Source organism: Nothobranchius furzeri, chromosome 16 (genome assembly GCF_043380555.1).
Source record: "Nothobranchius furzeri strain GRZ-AD chromosome 16, NfurGRZ-RIMD1, whole genome shotgun sequence".
NCBI lineage: Eukaryota > Metazoa > Chordata > Actinopteri > Cyprinodontiformes > Nothobranchiidae > Nothobranchius > Nothobranchius furzeri.
In genome coordinates this window covers 54,871,559-54,888,840 of record NC_091756.1, presented here as the reverse complement: position 1 = coordinate 54,888,840, position 17,282 = coordinate 54,871,559, and the positions used below count along the sequence as shown (strand labels likewise).

At 47.1% G+C, this 17,282-nt stretch overlaps 1 protein-coding gene across 2 annotated transcripts in view; it reads right to left on the bottom strand.

Moving 5' to 3' along the window:
* The window catches only part of slc5a9 (solute carrier family 5 member 9), a 34,175-nt gene that overhangs the window by 11,258 nt on the left and 5,635 nt on the right, over positions 1-17,282 (bottom strand). For both annotated transcript variants that reach the window (XM_054749560.2, XM_054749559.2), the window contains exons 4-9: positions 9,486-9,590; positions 3,774-3,938; positions 3,556-3,661; positions 2,246-2,326; positions 1,798-2,003; positions 248-383 (exon numbers count right to left, since the gene is read on the bottom strand). In XM_054749560.2, the coding sequence (XP_054605535.1) occupies positions 248-383; positions 1,798-2,003; positions 2,246-2,326; positions 3,556-3,661; positions 3,774-3,938; positions 9,486-9,590 (799 nt within the window). The remainder of the gene's footprint in view (positions 1-247; positions 384-1,797; positions 2,004-2,245; positions 2,327-3,555; positions 3,662-3,773; positions 3,939-9,485; positions 9,591-17,282) is intronic.

The following is a 17,282-nucleotide window of genomic DNA, read 5'->3' as shown; positions in this document are numbered from 1 at the left end:
TGTCTTTGTGCTATAAGATCCTTAACCACTCCCAATTCTTTACATGGCATCATTATTTAATCTTTCTTCTTTATAGAAACTCTTCAACCCAAAGGAATAAATGACCAGTATCTTATACAAAAGTTTTAGCCGGTGATTAGTAATAGGGCCAAGACTATTTATTTTTGAATGAGTTGGGTGCCCTTTCTTTGATTTCTTTGTAATTTAAGAAGGAATACGGAAAAAGAAATATGTTCCGCAGATTTACCTGGGAAAAGAGCTCGACTTATCATGCCTGGCATCACGATGAAGAACATGGGCATCAGCTTTAGGTAGCCTCCCAGAACACTGCCTGCTTTGGCGTGTGACAAAGATTTGGCCGACAGTGACCTTTGAACTATGACCTACACACACACACACACACACACACACACACACACACACACACACACACATGCATGTTGGATCTGGCACCAACATGTGTTGCTTTAAGAACCCCGGGTTTAAAACAAGCCATCACTGCTAACATTAAGATACAACCTGACTGTTCAGGACAACGTACAAATAAAACCATGTTTAGAATTCCTTCATTCATTAAAAAACATCAGATATTTTTCTGAATTCACACAAGTACACTCATGAACTGTATTTGTGACTGAGCAGTTTTTATCTCCACTAGTGGGTGGAGCTAGAGGACTCAGTTCTTCTGACATTTGTTGCTTTCTTCAGTTATTGGATCCAAGCCAAGTTTTAGTAACCTTCTTTTGGGCAGCATTAAACACCATTAATAATGTGGTAAATCAACTGAATATTTAGGTCAGACTTTCTGTATCTGATGCTATAGATCTCCCTGCTGCTGCATCACACAGATAAACATAATCTTGAGCTTGAGCTGCCGCTAGGGGGTGCGCGAAGTGAAAAGTGGCTGCGGAGCTCAGAGAAGTCTGTCATATGTCACCATTAGCATAGCCAGAAACTCATTTGTGGGCGGGCCTAAGAAAAACATGTTTAGATGTTACAGGTAGACATTTGTGCGTGTATGGCCTCTAGACTGGCCATATAATATGTTTGTCAGGAACAAATCCATGATGCTTTCTATCTAATATCCCAGCCTCCTCCGGGGAATTCTGCTGTTCTGCTCTTGGGCAAGGCACTTCACCTAACTTGTCTATGCTGGTGGTGGTCAGAGTGGCAGATGGTGTAAAATGGCAGTCTCGCCACTGTGAAACCGCTCCAGGGCGGCTGTGGCCATGTGGTAGTTTACCATCACCAGCAGTGTGTGAATGTGAGTGCATGAATAATGGAAAGTGCTTTGGGTCCCTTGAAGAACACCATTTAAATCTTATCCACTAATATAAACATATCTTTAGGTTGGCTTTGTTCCAGGTTTGTTCTAAAAGGCAGAAATGTGTCTATCACAATCCAACTGAACAAGCATACAGTGATCCCTCGCTTCTTCGCGGTTCATTTATCGCGGATTCACAACTTTGCGGATTTTTTCTTTGGAGCCTTATTCAAGGGAAATTCGCCGATTCGCGATATTTTTCTATGTGAAATATCAAGAAATTCCTGATTTTTTTCATCAATTTCATCATAAAATGCACTTTTTGCAATAAAAGTATAAAAAAAACAAGTAAAATTTTTTTTTCTTCAGTTTTACCCACAAAAAGAGAATGTGATCATACGATAATTCAATAAAAATAAATACTGTAAATATGGTGTCCCTACTTCGCAGATTTTCACCTATCGCGGCCAGGTCTGGAACGCATCTACCGCGATAAACGAGGGATCACTGTATATTAATATTAGTGACGTTACCTGATCTGTGCACCAGACCCATGTAGCCAGCACAGTGAGGCCAAAGACCAAGCCTGGCCAGGGTAAATCACCTGATATGGGGTCTCTGAACATGTGAAACGCATCATGACGAGGAATATGGCAGGTAGTGTTAGCAACCGTCACCATGGGAACACTTGTCATGTAATGGTCCACGAGGCCCTCATACCACCCAACCTTGGAGAAAGCTATGACATACGATAAAACACGATAAAACCTTTTTGGTTAGGTAATATTAAGTTAACCTTGGGCTTAACGTGTAAAACAATTGTGAATGCAAATTCTGATTTGTAAAGAATTTTTCTGCTAAACCACACAAGATAAATCACGTTTTTAATCATCTCTGATCGTTTAAACTTTACTATGCATATCATCTCACTGTGTACAATTAGATGTGTGTGTGTATATGATAAGAAAGTGTGTAAACTACCTATGAACATTAGTGAAAACGCTCCACCGACCATGATTAAAGTCTGGAGTGCATCAGTATAGATGACTGCAGCCAAGCCACCTGCAGACATAAATTTGTTACTGAGCATCTTTGGGTTTTATGTTCAGAGCATAGATGCATATTATGGGAGCCATTCATGGAAAAGGTCAGAGTTACACAAAATCATGAGTTAATAAAAATATAATCATCAGGGGTGAAATAACACTAAAGCCGAGCTGGCTCAGGTAAGAGCAGCAAGATTTTTATATGCTTTTACTTAACTTTCTAAAAATTGTTTTTAACAAAAATAACTTCACTCTGTTTTAGTGACTCAAACTGTACCTTGGTTTAGGACTTCTAAATAAGACAGTGTTTAAATGAATGGGGCAAGGATGTGGGAACTATGAAAACTTTACTCCCCACGTTATGTTTGACTGATGCCCAGTTCACTCGGCCTGATTTGTAACTGGGTGGCCAGTTTTCATAACATGGAGACCCCGAATGTGGAGATACAAAATCATGGATGTACCAGTTTTGGTCCTACTGTGTTTGGTGTGTGTTATTAATGACACTGCAGAAATTAAAAACTACACAAAAACCGATTTCAGACACAAACATTCCCTGGTCAGATGCAAAATCTCACAAGCTCAAACATTATAGTAAATGACCACGGCAGAGGAGGAGCGAGCATGATTGACTAAACATCACATTCAACAGGCAGCATGTTTGTTTATCCTTGAAAATCGGACTAAGACAAAGGAAGGCAGAAAAGAAAATGATCTTTTATTAAGCGTCTCGCAAGATAAAAATCATGACCTGGTCACCTCTGGTCTTAAGCATGGTGCGCTGCACAACCAGTAGGCTGGGGTCACTGGACCACAAGTCAAAACAGTTGAAAGCCTGGCAGCACAGTGAGTACCAGCTACTATGGGGCTACCCATGGATAACCCAATTGTGAACAGTCCTGATTATGAAAAACCTATAACCAGGGAGTCACATGCCTCTGTACAGTACAGAAGCCCCTGTCATTCTAGTTGCAAAGCTGAGGATTCAGGTACATAAGCAGGGCACTGAAGGGAGTTAGCAGCAACACCAAAGGGGCCAAACACCAACTGCTGGTTGACAGAATCCCTGCTGAGACTGTGAAACCAGATACACCGCCTACTACAAAAAGCCTATGACTCAGTGGTGCACTTAAGGATGACGGAGTGTTTAGAAATATGCATCTACAGGACACTACGGCTATGGTCACAATGCATTCACAGTTCACTCCATGCAATTTGAGTGTGCGTGCGTGCATGTGTGTGTACCTGCCACCGTGTAAATAGCTGTAACCAGCAGTAATATGCCCGTAGACAGATAAAGGTCCCAACCCAATGACACCTGGATGAACAGTGCTCCTGAAAACATGTCTGTCTGACAAACACAAGCACAAGGTTACTCCTTAAGTGAAACTTTTGGAAAATTGGATAAATGTATACCTTGAAAGTACACGTGGAGATTGTTTTTGCATGTGTGTGCATCTTACCGATACTTTTGTGAAGATGTAGAGAATGAGGGACAGAACAGACATGTAAATTCGTATCCTGGAGCCCCCAAAACGCTTGGCCAGGTATTCAGGCATGGTCACTACACCAGAAGAGATGTAGACAGGGATAAAAATCCAACCCAGGGCCACAAGAACCCATGAAGCCTGCAAACACACACACACACACACGCGCGCACACACACACACACACACACACACACACACACACACACACACACACACATTATCATTGATTATTTCATTTTTATGTTACAGGTAATAAACTAAATCAAGTTGGAAACTTCTCAAATAACGCTAAAATTGCACAAATATTTGAAAAACAAGAATTGTAGCACGTTCTAGTTTCTGTTGCCTTTTCTTCATTATTGTTGAGAAAATGCTGTAACAATAAAAACTCGAGGGTTAAAACTCGAGGGTTAAAGCTGTTCAGGGTGACTCTGAGAGTCTGTGATGCTCCTCAGAGTCATCTCTCTCTGTGTCGCAACTGTTGCTCACAATCAGGTTCACCAGTAACTGGACAGGTTTGGTGCTGAACAACCTTCTATCACAGACTAGGTGTTGGGATTTTGTTGTATCAGACAAGACAATCCCCTTGTAGCGTTATTAAGATCCTATTGTCTGCCCTTAACAGCTGCCCCTTAAAAAAGTAACAACGTGTTGGAATCGCCAAGGTCGGATGCTGGTTTCAGTATGTTTACATTCCAGGAGAAGAGACAGAAGAAGAGAAGAAGAATGCTTTCCATTAATTAATCAAAGTACTTTATTCGTGATAAAGCTAATCAGAGCATATGTTGATCATTAATAATCAGGTGAATGATCTGTGGAATAAAGATGTCATGAGTTATGTGTTTAATGAATAAACAGGACGGCACCAGACAGACTGATCTACATTGACATGAAACGCATGACACATTATTCTCAACCAATCAGAACTTTCGTCTGCCGTAGGTCAGAATCTGGGTTGTTTAATGAAGTTGTCCAATCCGGTTTACTAAGATTTGTAAACAACTAGGAGATATAAAACAAGGCAACGCCATTTTATACTCAGTTCCATTTTAACATCAGCTCTGTTCGATCTGAGCTCCAAAGGAGTTACATCATACTCTCAACGTAGTTTTCAACCAGCTCTCGATCCATCACCGCAAAAGAGAAGTACAGCCTGGTCAGATGTACTTTCTACTTTAAGCTGAGAACTGTCAAGCTGGAGATTTCCGTCGTTTGAACAACAAGACGACGTTCCTTCAAAATAAGAGCTAACTCGCTGACGCCTGCCGCTGATATCGGGAGTCGACCCACAGACGGGCTTTGTAGTGCTGCGACCGCTGTTTCACCAGCTCCAGCACATCTGAAGGTCCGAGGACCTGGCATTTCCTGATCTACACGGGAGGCTCCACAGGGTACGTAGTTGCGGCAAAATGGTGCTCATGTCATCAGCTTCTGAAGCCTCGTGGTAGCCTAGTCATAACAACCAGATTCGCTATGTCAGCCTAGAGATTCTGAACACACACACACACACACACACACACACACACACACACACACACACACACACACACACACACACACACACACACACACACACACACACACACACACACACACACACACCAACACGAAACATCCAAATCCATATGCATCCATCACGGAGTTAGTCCTAGTAGATTGTAAGAATTTATAATTATAGAAATTAAAGATTCTTAAACGATCCCAACTCTCTCTTTTCTTGTCTCTCAGTCAATACAGAGTGTTTAAGTAAACTCCCTGATGATGAAAACAACCACTTCTGATTATAATATTTAGATCTAATTACAGTGTATAAATATACAAACTACAGATCACTACACCCTTCAAAAACCAGCTGAAATCATTAAATTGAAGCCTTGATGATTTATTCTGATAAAGTCAGACTTTTTTCAGAGGTGTTAGTGACCCTATTTTCCTCTCCCCTAAATCTAATAAAAGAGCTTTGTTGTGTGCTTTGAAAAAAAAAGCATTATTTTTATTTAAGATTGTCACAGACGCCTCCGTTACCATCCCCTAGATGGTGCTGAAAGACTCTACAGCACCCCGGACAGCACCCATCACCCAAACTCTCCCTGAAGAGCTGCAGCTGATCCTGTTAATGACAGCTCCCTATGAAAAAGGCTGCAGCTGGTGAGTTTGGTTGAGAGACCAGGCTGGTGACATGGAGGTGGGACTTGACTTGCTCTCCCATGATTGACTTAGTTATTAGAAAGATAAACTCTTTGATACTGGTATTTTGCATAGGGGACTTCATCCTCCTCTTTTACTGCTTGGCTTACAGTGTTTCTCAGTTGCTTTGGTGCATTTCTCACAACAGAATTAAACTTTGCACAACAGTTAGTTCAACCTCCACAACATGTAGTCGTTTTGGCACAACCTAGGCAAATGCCATTGGACATGAAGCAGTTGAGTAAGTGCAAATGTCTAAAGAATGGTCACTTTTGACTTGCTATTCATCACCATCTCCTTGCTTTTATCATGAATGTCACAATTATTGATACGTGTACCGGCTGACTGTCATTGTCCTTACAACTAATAGTCTTCATTTCATTGCTTGTGTCATTGCACTCAAAACTGTTGAACATCTTGTCAAACATTTTGTACACCCATTTTGAAAACCCTATTTTTAAAGAGTTTCCATAGAAATCTCCATACATTACTTTTCTCAGGTGAACCTTATCTCACTAATGAAAACTGGTGTGTGTCCTGGTGACAATCGGACAATGTATGTAGTGGTTTGGGATAATGTTAACTTCCATCACTCTGCTGTAGTCAGGCAGTGGTTTGCAGCACACGCCAGGATGCTTATGGAGTTTCTTCCTCCTTACACTCCATTCCTAAATCCAATTGAGGTTTTTCTCTTCCTGGAGGTGGAAGGTATATGACAAGCATCCACATACCCAAATGGCCCTGCTAGCAGCTATGGATGCAGCTTGTGATGACATCACAGCAGAGTCCTGCAGAGGGTGGATTCGACACTCCAGAAGATACTTTCCCCGATGCATCGATAGAGCTGACATTCCCTGTGATGTTGATGAAAATATGTGGGCAGACAGACGGGAGCGTGTAGATATCAATGATTGACATGCAGCAGTGTCTGTTCAGTTTTATTCTGTTTCATAACTACTGCAGTAAGGTTTACTGTCTAAGTGAGTTTATGTTTGCTGTAAAATGTTTGTTTTACTGTATTTCCCCAGTTGCACAACGCTGTGAACAGTTTCAATTAAATATTATCAAGAGTGCATATGAAGTGTCCTGATTTTCCTTTACAATTTATGGTTTTCAACATGCCATGCATGCTGTCCAGACGACATGCCATTGGGAAGCACCTACAAAGAAATCCGTCACAATGAGAACATGTTCAAACCATTTGATTTGGTGACCACAGGTGCTGGTGGAATGACTTGTAATTGTGACAGCCCTGACTCATAAGTACTTGCTTTTGATGAAGATATTATCTGTTTAGATTAAGGGACTTGCTTTTGAAGCATTGCCTACTTATTTTGAGCAACTGACTTTTCTTTTTGATGAAGTGACTCAGTCGTCCACCATGTTTTGCAGTTTGCACTAATTGTTTTGAGAAGAGCCTTAGTAGTGGTGCAGAGATCAGTTCTGTTGTGAGAAATGCACCAAACCAACTGAGAAAAAAACTGTAATTGCCTTGTTTTTGTATTAAGGACAGGAGCTCCAGTTACCTGGACTTCTTTGTTTTAGGGTTTTTGAGTTGCCTTTAGAGGTTCGTGTGGCTCACTCAACCCTGTTTCCTTTATTCAGATTTCAACCCCCCTCTCCCTTTTGGACAGGTACCCTTAGTTATCCTCAGGCTTTTGTTATAAGTGCTCCCATCTCCTTCCAGGAGATGTGGTATTTTAAATGCTGACCAAATAAAATACCTCTAAAAGGTTCACAAGGCTTGGGTTTTATCTTATGACCCTTCTTTATTTATGACATAAAGTTTAAACATTAATAAGAAATAAATTGCAAAAAGAGAGATTTTTTTATATTGGAAATTGATATTAGTGGGAAATTAAGTAAATAAAATAAATAAATCTAAATGCTGGTAAAGGTTCTCAGTCATCCAGGGGTGAAGTTGGTTCCTATCTGTTTTCTGGAGGGCTATTCTAACCTTTTGTCCACTCATGAGCATCTTTAATCTGATGCTATTATAAAACTACGACACCTGGACCAGTGGGCCCCAGTGTGGGGTTCATGACCTGCCAAGGGGGTCCTCACAACTTGGTCTGTGGTGAAGTTGGGGGTTACCAAGATTACATTTGTATAAATTACAATTATGAAATCCCAGCGACACACCCAATATAATATTCAAAGCTCTCAAAACATGTATACCTCTGCATGTCTGTAAAAGGGGACTGGCTTGTCTTGGACACAGGTAAGGGGCTGCTTGCGGAAAAAAGGTCGGGGTCTGCTGACCTAGACTCTCCACACACGGACTAAATTACTCTGATAGTAGAATCTGGTAAACAAAGTTTGTGATTTGTGAAACTTTTCTTTGATTAGTGAAAAAAAAAGTTTTTCTTATCTTTCACAAATATGGGAATGAAATTGTGTTAAAATGCACACATTTGCTACTTTTATTTTTCCTGGCTGATCTCTGTGGGTTCTCAGCACCACCTTCTGTTCTTATTCAAGCCATAAACCTCAAGTGTCATGGTCTGCGTCTGCCCCTTCCTTATGTGCCTCCTGATGCGTCTCCATCCCTCTCTAGATTCCCTTCTGTGTCTCATAGCGCCCTCATATGTCCTGTGTCTGCGTCTCAATATTGTGTCTTATGTTTGTAGCCCTTTAAAGTCAATTCCTCCCAGGCCCTGTGTCATTCATTCATCCCCAGCCCTCCAGGTCTTCCTTCACGTTCTGTAGCTCCAGCCTCTTTGTCCCCTGCTCAGTGTTTTTGTGTGTGTGTATATCCTTCCCTCAGTCTTAGGTTTAGTTTTATGTTTTAGGTCTATCTGCCCTCCACTGGTTCTGTTTTCCCCATTTAGATAATTTGTGTCACCTGCCTTCCCTCCAGCCCTCACTCCACACACCTGCTTCCTGTTTCCTTAATTGTTCTCCATGTGTATATAAGCCTTGTCTTGTCACTCTGTGGTTGTTGGTTCATTGTCTTGGTCAGTGTTGTTTTGTCTCCTGTCTCCTGTCTCCTGTCTCCTGTCTCCTGTCTCCTGTCTCTTGTCTCTTGTCTCCTGTCTCCTGTCTCAGTCTCTAGGTCTGTGTTCAGAAAGTGAGCTTTTGGATTTTGGTCTTAGTTTAGTTATTGGTTTTTGCCTTCACCCCTTGGATTTTTGGTTCTTCTCCTAAATAAAGGATTTTTACTTTTCAACCGCTCCTGCCTGTGTGTTCTGGATTTCCTGCACCTTGGGTCCTAACCTCCTGCTCTCAACGTGACATCAAGGAACTCCATGACTCAGTCGGGTGCAACAGGAGACGTCTCTGTTTGCTGCACTGCTGTGATGAACCTGACCATTTCTCCAAGCATGAAGCTTCTGAACTGAGACAGTCACTTCCTACTTTTTAGAATAATATTTCTAATAAATGGCTGTGTGTTATGTGGGTGTCTGTGTCATTTGAATTATTCTGACCGCTATACTTATCAATTCGTCTGTGTCAAGTTTTTTTCCTTTTTAAGTATTTTCTGGTCGTTTTTCTTACATTCCACTCAAATCCTCCAACAGCAATGCCTCCTGCTGCTCCGGTTCCCGCAAGACCAATGAACAATCCACTGCCAACATTACTGGACATTAGAGAGGCCCCTATCTGTAAACAGAATCAGATGACAGATGTGAACAGGCATAATGTACAGTAACAGATGAATTTAAAAAAATGGACTTAAATGGTTAAACACAAAAGCATGAAGGGGAAGGTTATTGTTGGTGAGTCAGAGCGCATCAGAGAGCTCATTCGGACTACTAGAAAATAGTGATCATGTCTTTTTCTTAAATAAGAGCGAATAATGACTATAAAGGTTTGTTCAGAAAACACTAACTGGCCTAGAAGGAGTGTGAGGTGTTAAAAGATCATCAGATATATTAAAGCTTCATGGATGAGGAGGACGAGTTTATACCGGATCCTAAATTTTACAGAAAGCTAGAGTGGAGCAGCGAGAATGGTGAGGCTACCAGAGTGAAACTGTGAGAGAGCTAAATTTTGGACTAATTGTAGATGAGAAAAGGAGTTACTGCAGAAGGCATGGTGTCACAAAACAGTGAACCTTAGTCGTTTCTTTAGCAAAAGGCCTATTTTGACTGTTTAGCAGGTGGAAGTAACTGGACTTAGAGATTTAACATGTCTGAGTTGTTGGTCAGAGGATCTCTGGAGGAAGACTTTGAACATTTAGATAATCAAGAGACTAGATATTCACTTCAGTTGTACTCTGATTTTGTTAAAGGAAGTTTGATGCCACCCAGGATCTAATCTCAGCCAAACACACGAGAAGCAATACTATTTACACAGTCATCATGTGTCATGGACAGGTAAATCTGCATATAATCAACACAGGGGGTGAAAAAGTATGGACTTCTGGCTATACTGGTTCAGGCAGAGCATCTAACAAGTGTCGTCGTCGTCGTCGTCGTCGTCGTCTTCCTCCGCTTATCCGGGTCCGGGTCGCGGGGGCAGCATCCCAACCAGGGAGCTCCAGGCCGTCCTCTCCCCGGCCTTGTCCACCAGCTCCTCCGGCAGGACCCCAAGGCGTTCCCGGACCAGATTGGAGATGTAACCTCTCCAACGTGTCCTGGGTCGACCCGGGGGCCTTCTGCCGGCAGGACATGCCCGAAACACCTCCCCGGGGAGGCGTCCAGGAGGCATCCTGACCAGATGCCCAAACCACCTCAACTGGCTCCTTTCGTTCCGGAGGAGCAGCGGTTCTACTCCGAGTCCCTCCCGAATGTCCGAGCTCCTCACCCTATCTCTAAGGCTGAGCCCGGCCACCCTACGGAGGAAACTCATTTCGGCCGCTTGTATCCGCGATCTCGTTCTTTCGGTCATTACCCAAAGCTCATGACCATAGGTGAGGATTGGGACGTAGATCGACCGGTAAATCGAGAGCCTGGCTTTCTGGCTCAGCTCCCTCTTCCCCACGACAGATCGGCTCAGCGTCCGCATCACTGCAGACGCCGAACCAATCCGCCTGTCGATCTCCCGATCCCTCCTACCCTCACTCGTGAACAAGACCCCGAGATACTTAAACTCCTCCACTTGATGTAGGACCTCTCCCCCGACCCGGAGGTGGCAAGCCACCCTTTTCCGGTCGAGAACCATGGTCTCAGATTTGGAGGTGCTGATCCTCATCCCAGCCGCTTCACATTCGGCCGCGAACCTACTCAGCAAGAGCTGAAGGTCAGAGCTGGATGAAGCTAGGAGGACCACATCATCCGCAAAAAGCAGAGACGAGATTCTCCTGCCACCAAACTCGACACACTCCACACCACGGCTGCGTCTAGAAATTCTGTCCATAAAAGTGATGAACAGAACCGGTGACAAAGGGCAGCCCTGGCGGAGTCCAACCCTCACTGGGAACAGGTCCGACTTACTACCGGCTATGCGGACCAAACTCACACTCCTCTGGTAAAGGGACTGAATGGCCCTTAACAGAAAGCCACCCACCCCATACTCCTGGAGCGTCCCCCACAGGGTGCCCCTGGGGACACGGTCATAAGCCTTCTCCAAATCCACAAAGCACATGTGGATTGGTTGGGCAAACTCCCATGGCCCCTCCATCACCCTTGCAAGGGTATAGAGCTGGTCCACAGTTCCACGGCCAGGACGAAAACCACATTGCTCCTCCTCTATCTGAGATTCAACTATCGATCGGACCCTCCTCTCCAGTACCTTGGAGTAGACCTTTCCAGGGAGGCTGAGGAGTGTGATCCCCCTATAGTTGGAACACACCCTCAGGTCACCCTTCTTAAAGATGGGGAACCCCAACCCGGTCTGCCACTCCCTAGGAACTGCCCCCGATGACCACGCAATGTTGTAGAGACGTGTCAACCATGACAGCCCTACAACATCCATAGCCTTGAGATACCCAGGACGAACCTCATCCGCCCCCGGGGCTCCGCCGCTGTGTAGTTGTTTGACTACCTCAGCAACTTCTGCCCCCGAGATCGGACAGTCCATCCCCAGGCCTCCCAGCTCTGGTTCCTCCTCGGAATGCGCATTGGTGGGATTGAGGAGCTCCTCAAAGTATTCCTTCCACCGTCCGACTATAGCCTCAGTTGACGTCAGCAGCTCCCCATCCCCACTGTAAACAGTGTGAGCGAGTTGCTGCCTTCCTCTCCTGAGGCGCCGGACAGTTTGCCAGAACCTCTTTGGAGCCGATCGATAGTCTTTCTCCATGGCCTCACCAAACTCCTCCCACGCCCGAGATTTTGCCTCGGCAACTGCCACTGCTGCACCCCGCTTGGCTATCCGGTACCTGTCTGCTGCCTCCGGAGACCCACAGACCAGCCACGCCCTGTAGGCCTCCTTCTTCAGCCTGACGGCTCCCCGAACCTCTGGTGTCCACCAGCGGGTACGGGGGTTGCCACCACGACTGGCACCGGCCACCTTACGACCACAGCTAGCAACAGCCGCCTCGACAATCGCAGAGTTGAACAAGGCCCACTCGGACTCAATGTCCCCCACTGCTCTCGGGACGTGGTCAAAGCTCTGCCGGAGGTGGGAGTTGAAGACCGTCTTGACAGGTTCTTCTGCCAGGCGTTCCCAGCAGACCCTCACTATGCGTTTGGGTCTGCCAGGTCTACGCGGCATGTTCCCTTGCCATCTGATCCAACTCACCACCAGGTGGTGATCAGTTGACAGCTCCGCCCCTCTCTTCACTCGGGTGTCCAAAACATACGGCCGCAGGTCAGATGATACGACTACAAAATCTATCATCGACCTGTGACCTAGGCTGCCCTGGTACCAAGTGTACCGGTGGGCATCCTTATGTTCGAACATGGTGTTCGTTATGGCCAAACTGCGGCTTGCACAGAAGTCCAATAACAAAACACCGCTCGAGTTCAGATTAGGTGGGCCGTTCCTCCCAATCACACCCCTCCAGGTCAAGCTGTCATTGCCCACGTGAGCATTGAAGTCCCCCAGCAGGACAATGGAGTCCCCTGATGGACCACTATCTAGCACTCGTCCCAGGGACTCCAAAAAGGGTGGGTACTCTGAACTGATATTTGGCCCATAAGCACAAACAACAGTCAGGACCCGTTCCCCGACCCGAAGGCGCAAGGAAGCTACCCTCTTGTCCCCCGGGGTAAACCCCAACACACAGGCAGAGAGTCTCGGGGCTAACAAAAAGCCAACCCCAGCCCTCCGCCTCTCACCCGGAGCAACTCCAGCAAAGTAGAGTGTCCAACCCCTCTCCAGGTCTCAGGTTCCAGAGCCAATGCAATGTGTCGAGGTGAGTCCGACTATATCTAGCCGGTACCGCTCAACCTCTGCCACAAGCTCCGGCTCCTTCCCCGCCAGCGAGGTGACGTTCCATGTCCCAAAAACTAGTTTTCTTGTCCGGGGATTGGACCGCCAAGGCTCCCGCCTTGGTCTGCCACCCGATTCGCATTGCACCGGACCCTTCATGTTCCTCCTGCGGGTGGTGGGTCCACAGTTGGACGAGCCCATGTATCCGGTTCGGGCTGGGCCCGGCCGGGCCCCATGGGCGAAAGCCCGGCCACCAGGCGCTCGCTCATGGGCCCCAACCCCAGTCCTGGCTCCAGGGTGGGATCCCGGTAACCCTCCGGGCCGGGTACTCCGACTCTTCGTTTTAACCGCCATGAAAGATCCTTCGAACCGTTCTTTGTCTCACCCTTCACCTAAGACCAATTTGTCATGGGAGACCCTACCAGGGGCACTAAGTGCCCCAGACAACATAGCTCCTAGGATAATTAGGGCACTCAAACTCCTCCACCACGATAAGGTGACGGTTCAAGGAGGAGATCTAACAAGTGTCCAGATTCAAATCCTTGAGGCATCACCTAGCAGAGGTACCCAAGAGGAAGCAGCCTTGTCAATCACAACATTAAACCTTCTGTTTGAACGGTGGGACATAAACAACTTTCGAGCTAAACCAAAAATCCCAACACACATTCCCTCCCTCTGAAAGTGTGTGATCATCTGAAAAACAGAACTCAGTGATTTCATTCATAGCCATTATTATCCAGATCCTTCTTCCTTTCACATTGGATCAATTAAGGAAATAAAAAAAAAGAAACGTGTTTAAATCATTTTTTTAATCATGTTAGGATCTATTGGCATCTTTAAACCAAGGAGTGTCAAGGGGAGTAGTCTGGTATTCCATAATGTGGCTCAAATCCACATTGATCAGGAAGAAGAAAGAAAAAGGATCACTGTGTGCATATAGTTTGATACATCTGGATTTTTATTTTGCACAAATGCCAAATTTCAGTTTGTTTTTCAGTTGGACATCCGTGCACTTGTTTGTACGAGGCTTTGAGGCCCTTGGTGAAACAGGGGACCATAAAAACACACACACAGACCCACAGGGGCCTGTTGGGAATGTCTGAATAATTCCAGATGGACCAGCTTAGTTTAAGTGAAGGTAATGAAACAATGTAAATTTATATAACTTTATTTCTATTTATCTGGGTCACAACTGGCCTGTTAGATATTCTTCAACACATCTCCTCCTTGAACCGTCACCTTATCGTGGTGGAGGAGTTTGAGTGCCCTAATGATCCTAGGAGCTATGTTGTCTGGGGCACTTAGTGCCCCTGGTAGGGTCTCCCATGACAAATTGGTCTTAGGTGAAGGGTGAGACAAAGAACGGTTCGAAGGATCTTTCATGGCGGTGAAAACGAAGAGTCGGAGTACCCGGCCCGGAGGGTTACCGGGGTCCCACCCTGGAGCCAGGCCTGGGGTTGGGGCCCGTGAGCGAGCGCCTGGTGGCCGGGCTTTCGCCCATGGGGCCCGGCCGGGCCCAGCCCGAACCGGATACATGGGCTCGTCCAACTGTGGACCCACCACCTGCAGGAGGAACATGAAGGGTCCGGTGCAATGTGAATCGGGTGGCAGACCAAGGCGGGAGCCTTGGCGGTCCAATCCCCGGACAAGAAAACTAGTTTTTGGGACATGGAACGTCACCTCGCTGGCGGGGAAGGAGCCGGAGCTTGTGGCAGAGGTTGAGCGGTACCGGCTAGATATAGTCGGACTCACCTCGACACATTGCATTGGCTCTGGAACCCGAGACCTGGAGAGGGGTTGGACACTCTACTTTGCTGGAGTTGATCCGGGTGAGAGGCGGAGGGCTGGGGTTGGCTTTTTGTTAGCCCCGAGACTCTCTGCCTGTGTGTTGGGGTTTACCCCGGGGGACAAGAGGGTAGCTTCCTTGCGCCTTCGGGTCGGGGAACGGGTCCTGACTGTTGTTTGTGCTTATGGGCCAAATATCAGTTCAGAGTACCCACCCTTTTTGGAGTCCCTGGGACGAGTGCTAGATAGTGCTCCATCAGGGGACTCCATTGTCCTGCTGGGGGACTTCAATGCTCACGTGGGCAATGACAGCTTGACCTGGAGGGGTGTGATTGGGAGGAACGGCCCACCTGATCAGAACTCGAGCGGTGTTTTGTTATTGGACTTCTGTGCAAGCCGCAGTTTGGCCATAACGAACACCATGTTCGAACATAAGGATGCCCACCGGTACACTTGGTACCAGGGCAGCCTAGGTCACAGGTCGATGATAGATTTTGTAGTCGTATCATCTGACCTGCGGCCGTATGTTTTGGACACCCGAGTGAAGAGAGGGGCGGAGCTGTCAACTGATCACCACCTGGTGGTGAGTTGGATCAGATGGCAAGGGAACATGCCGCGTAGACCTGGCAGACCCAAACGCATAGTGAGGGTCTGCTGGGAACGCCTGGCAGAAGAACCTGTCAAGACGGTCTTCAACTCCCACCTCCGGCAGAGCTTTGACCACGTCCCGAGAGCAGTGGGGGACAATGAGTCCGAGTGGGCCTTGTTCCACTCTGCGATTGTCGAGGCGGCTGTTGCTAGCTGTGGTCGTAAGGTGGCCGGTGCCAGTCGTGGTGGCAACCCCCGTACCCGCTGGTGGACACCAGAGGTTCGGGGAGCCGTCAGGCTGAAGAAGGAGGCCTACAGGGCGTGGCTGGTCTGTGGGTCTCCGGAGGCAGCAGACAGGTACCGGATAGCCAAGCGGGGTGCAGCAGTGGCAGTTGCCGAGGCAAAATCTCGGGCGTGGGAGGAGTTTGGTGAGGCCATGGAGAAAGACTATCGATCGGCTCCAAAGAGGTTCTGGCAAACTGTCCGGCGCCTCAGGAGAGGAAGGCAGCAACTCGCTCACACTGTTTACAGTGGGGATGGGGAGCTGCTGACGTCAACTGAGGCTATAGTCGGACGGTGGAAGGAATACTTTGAGGAGCTCCTCAATCCCACCAATGCGCATTCCGAGGAGGAACCAGAGCTGGGAGGCCTGGGGATGGACTGTCCGATCTCGGGGGCAGAAGTTGCTGAGGTAGTCAAACAACTACACAGCGGCGGAGCCCCGGGGGCGGATGAGGTTCGTCCTGGGTATCTCAAGGCTATGGATGTTGTAGGGCTGTCATGGTTGACACGTCTCTACAACATTGCGTGGTCATCGGGGGCAGTTCCTAGGGAGTGGCAGACCGGGGTGGTGGTCCCCATCTTTAAGAAGGGTGACCTGAGGGTGTGTTCCAACTATAGGGGGATCACACTCCTCAGCCTCCCTGGAAAGGTCTACGCCAAGGTACTGGAGAGGAGGGTCCGATCGATAGTTGAATCTCAGATAGAGGAGGAGCAATGTGGTTTTCGTCCTGGCCGTGGAACTGTGGACCAGCTCTATACCCTTGCAAGGGTGATGGAGGGGGCATGGGAGTTTGCCCAACCAATCCACATGTGCTTTGTGGATTTGGAGAAGGCTTATGACCGTGTCCCCAGGGGCACCCTGTGGGGGACACTCCAGGAGTATGGGGTGGGTGGCTTTCTGTTAAGGGCCATTCAGTCCCTTTACCAGAGGAGCGTGAGTTTGGTCCGCATAGCCGGTAGTAAGTCGGACCTGTTCCCAGTGAGGGTTGGACTCCGCCAGGGCTGCCCTTTGTCACCGGTTCTGTTCATCACTTTTATGGACAGAATTTCTAGACGCAGCCGTGGTGTGGAGTGTGTCGAGTTTGGTGGCAGGAGAATCTCGTCTCTGCTTTTTGCGGATGATGTGGTCCTCCTAGCTTCATCCAGCTCTGACCTTCAGCTCTTGCTGGGTAGGTTCGCGGCCGAATGTGAAGCGGCTGGGATGAGGATCAGCACCTCCAAATCTGAGACCATGGTTCTCGACCGGAAAAGGGTGGCTTGCCACCTCCGGGTCGGGGGAGAGGTCCTACCTCAAGTGGAGGAGTTTAAGTATCTTGGGGTCTTGTTCACGAGTGAGGGTAGGAGGGATCGGGAGATCGACAGGCGGATTGGTTCGGCGTCTGC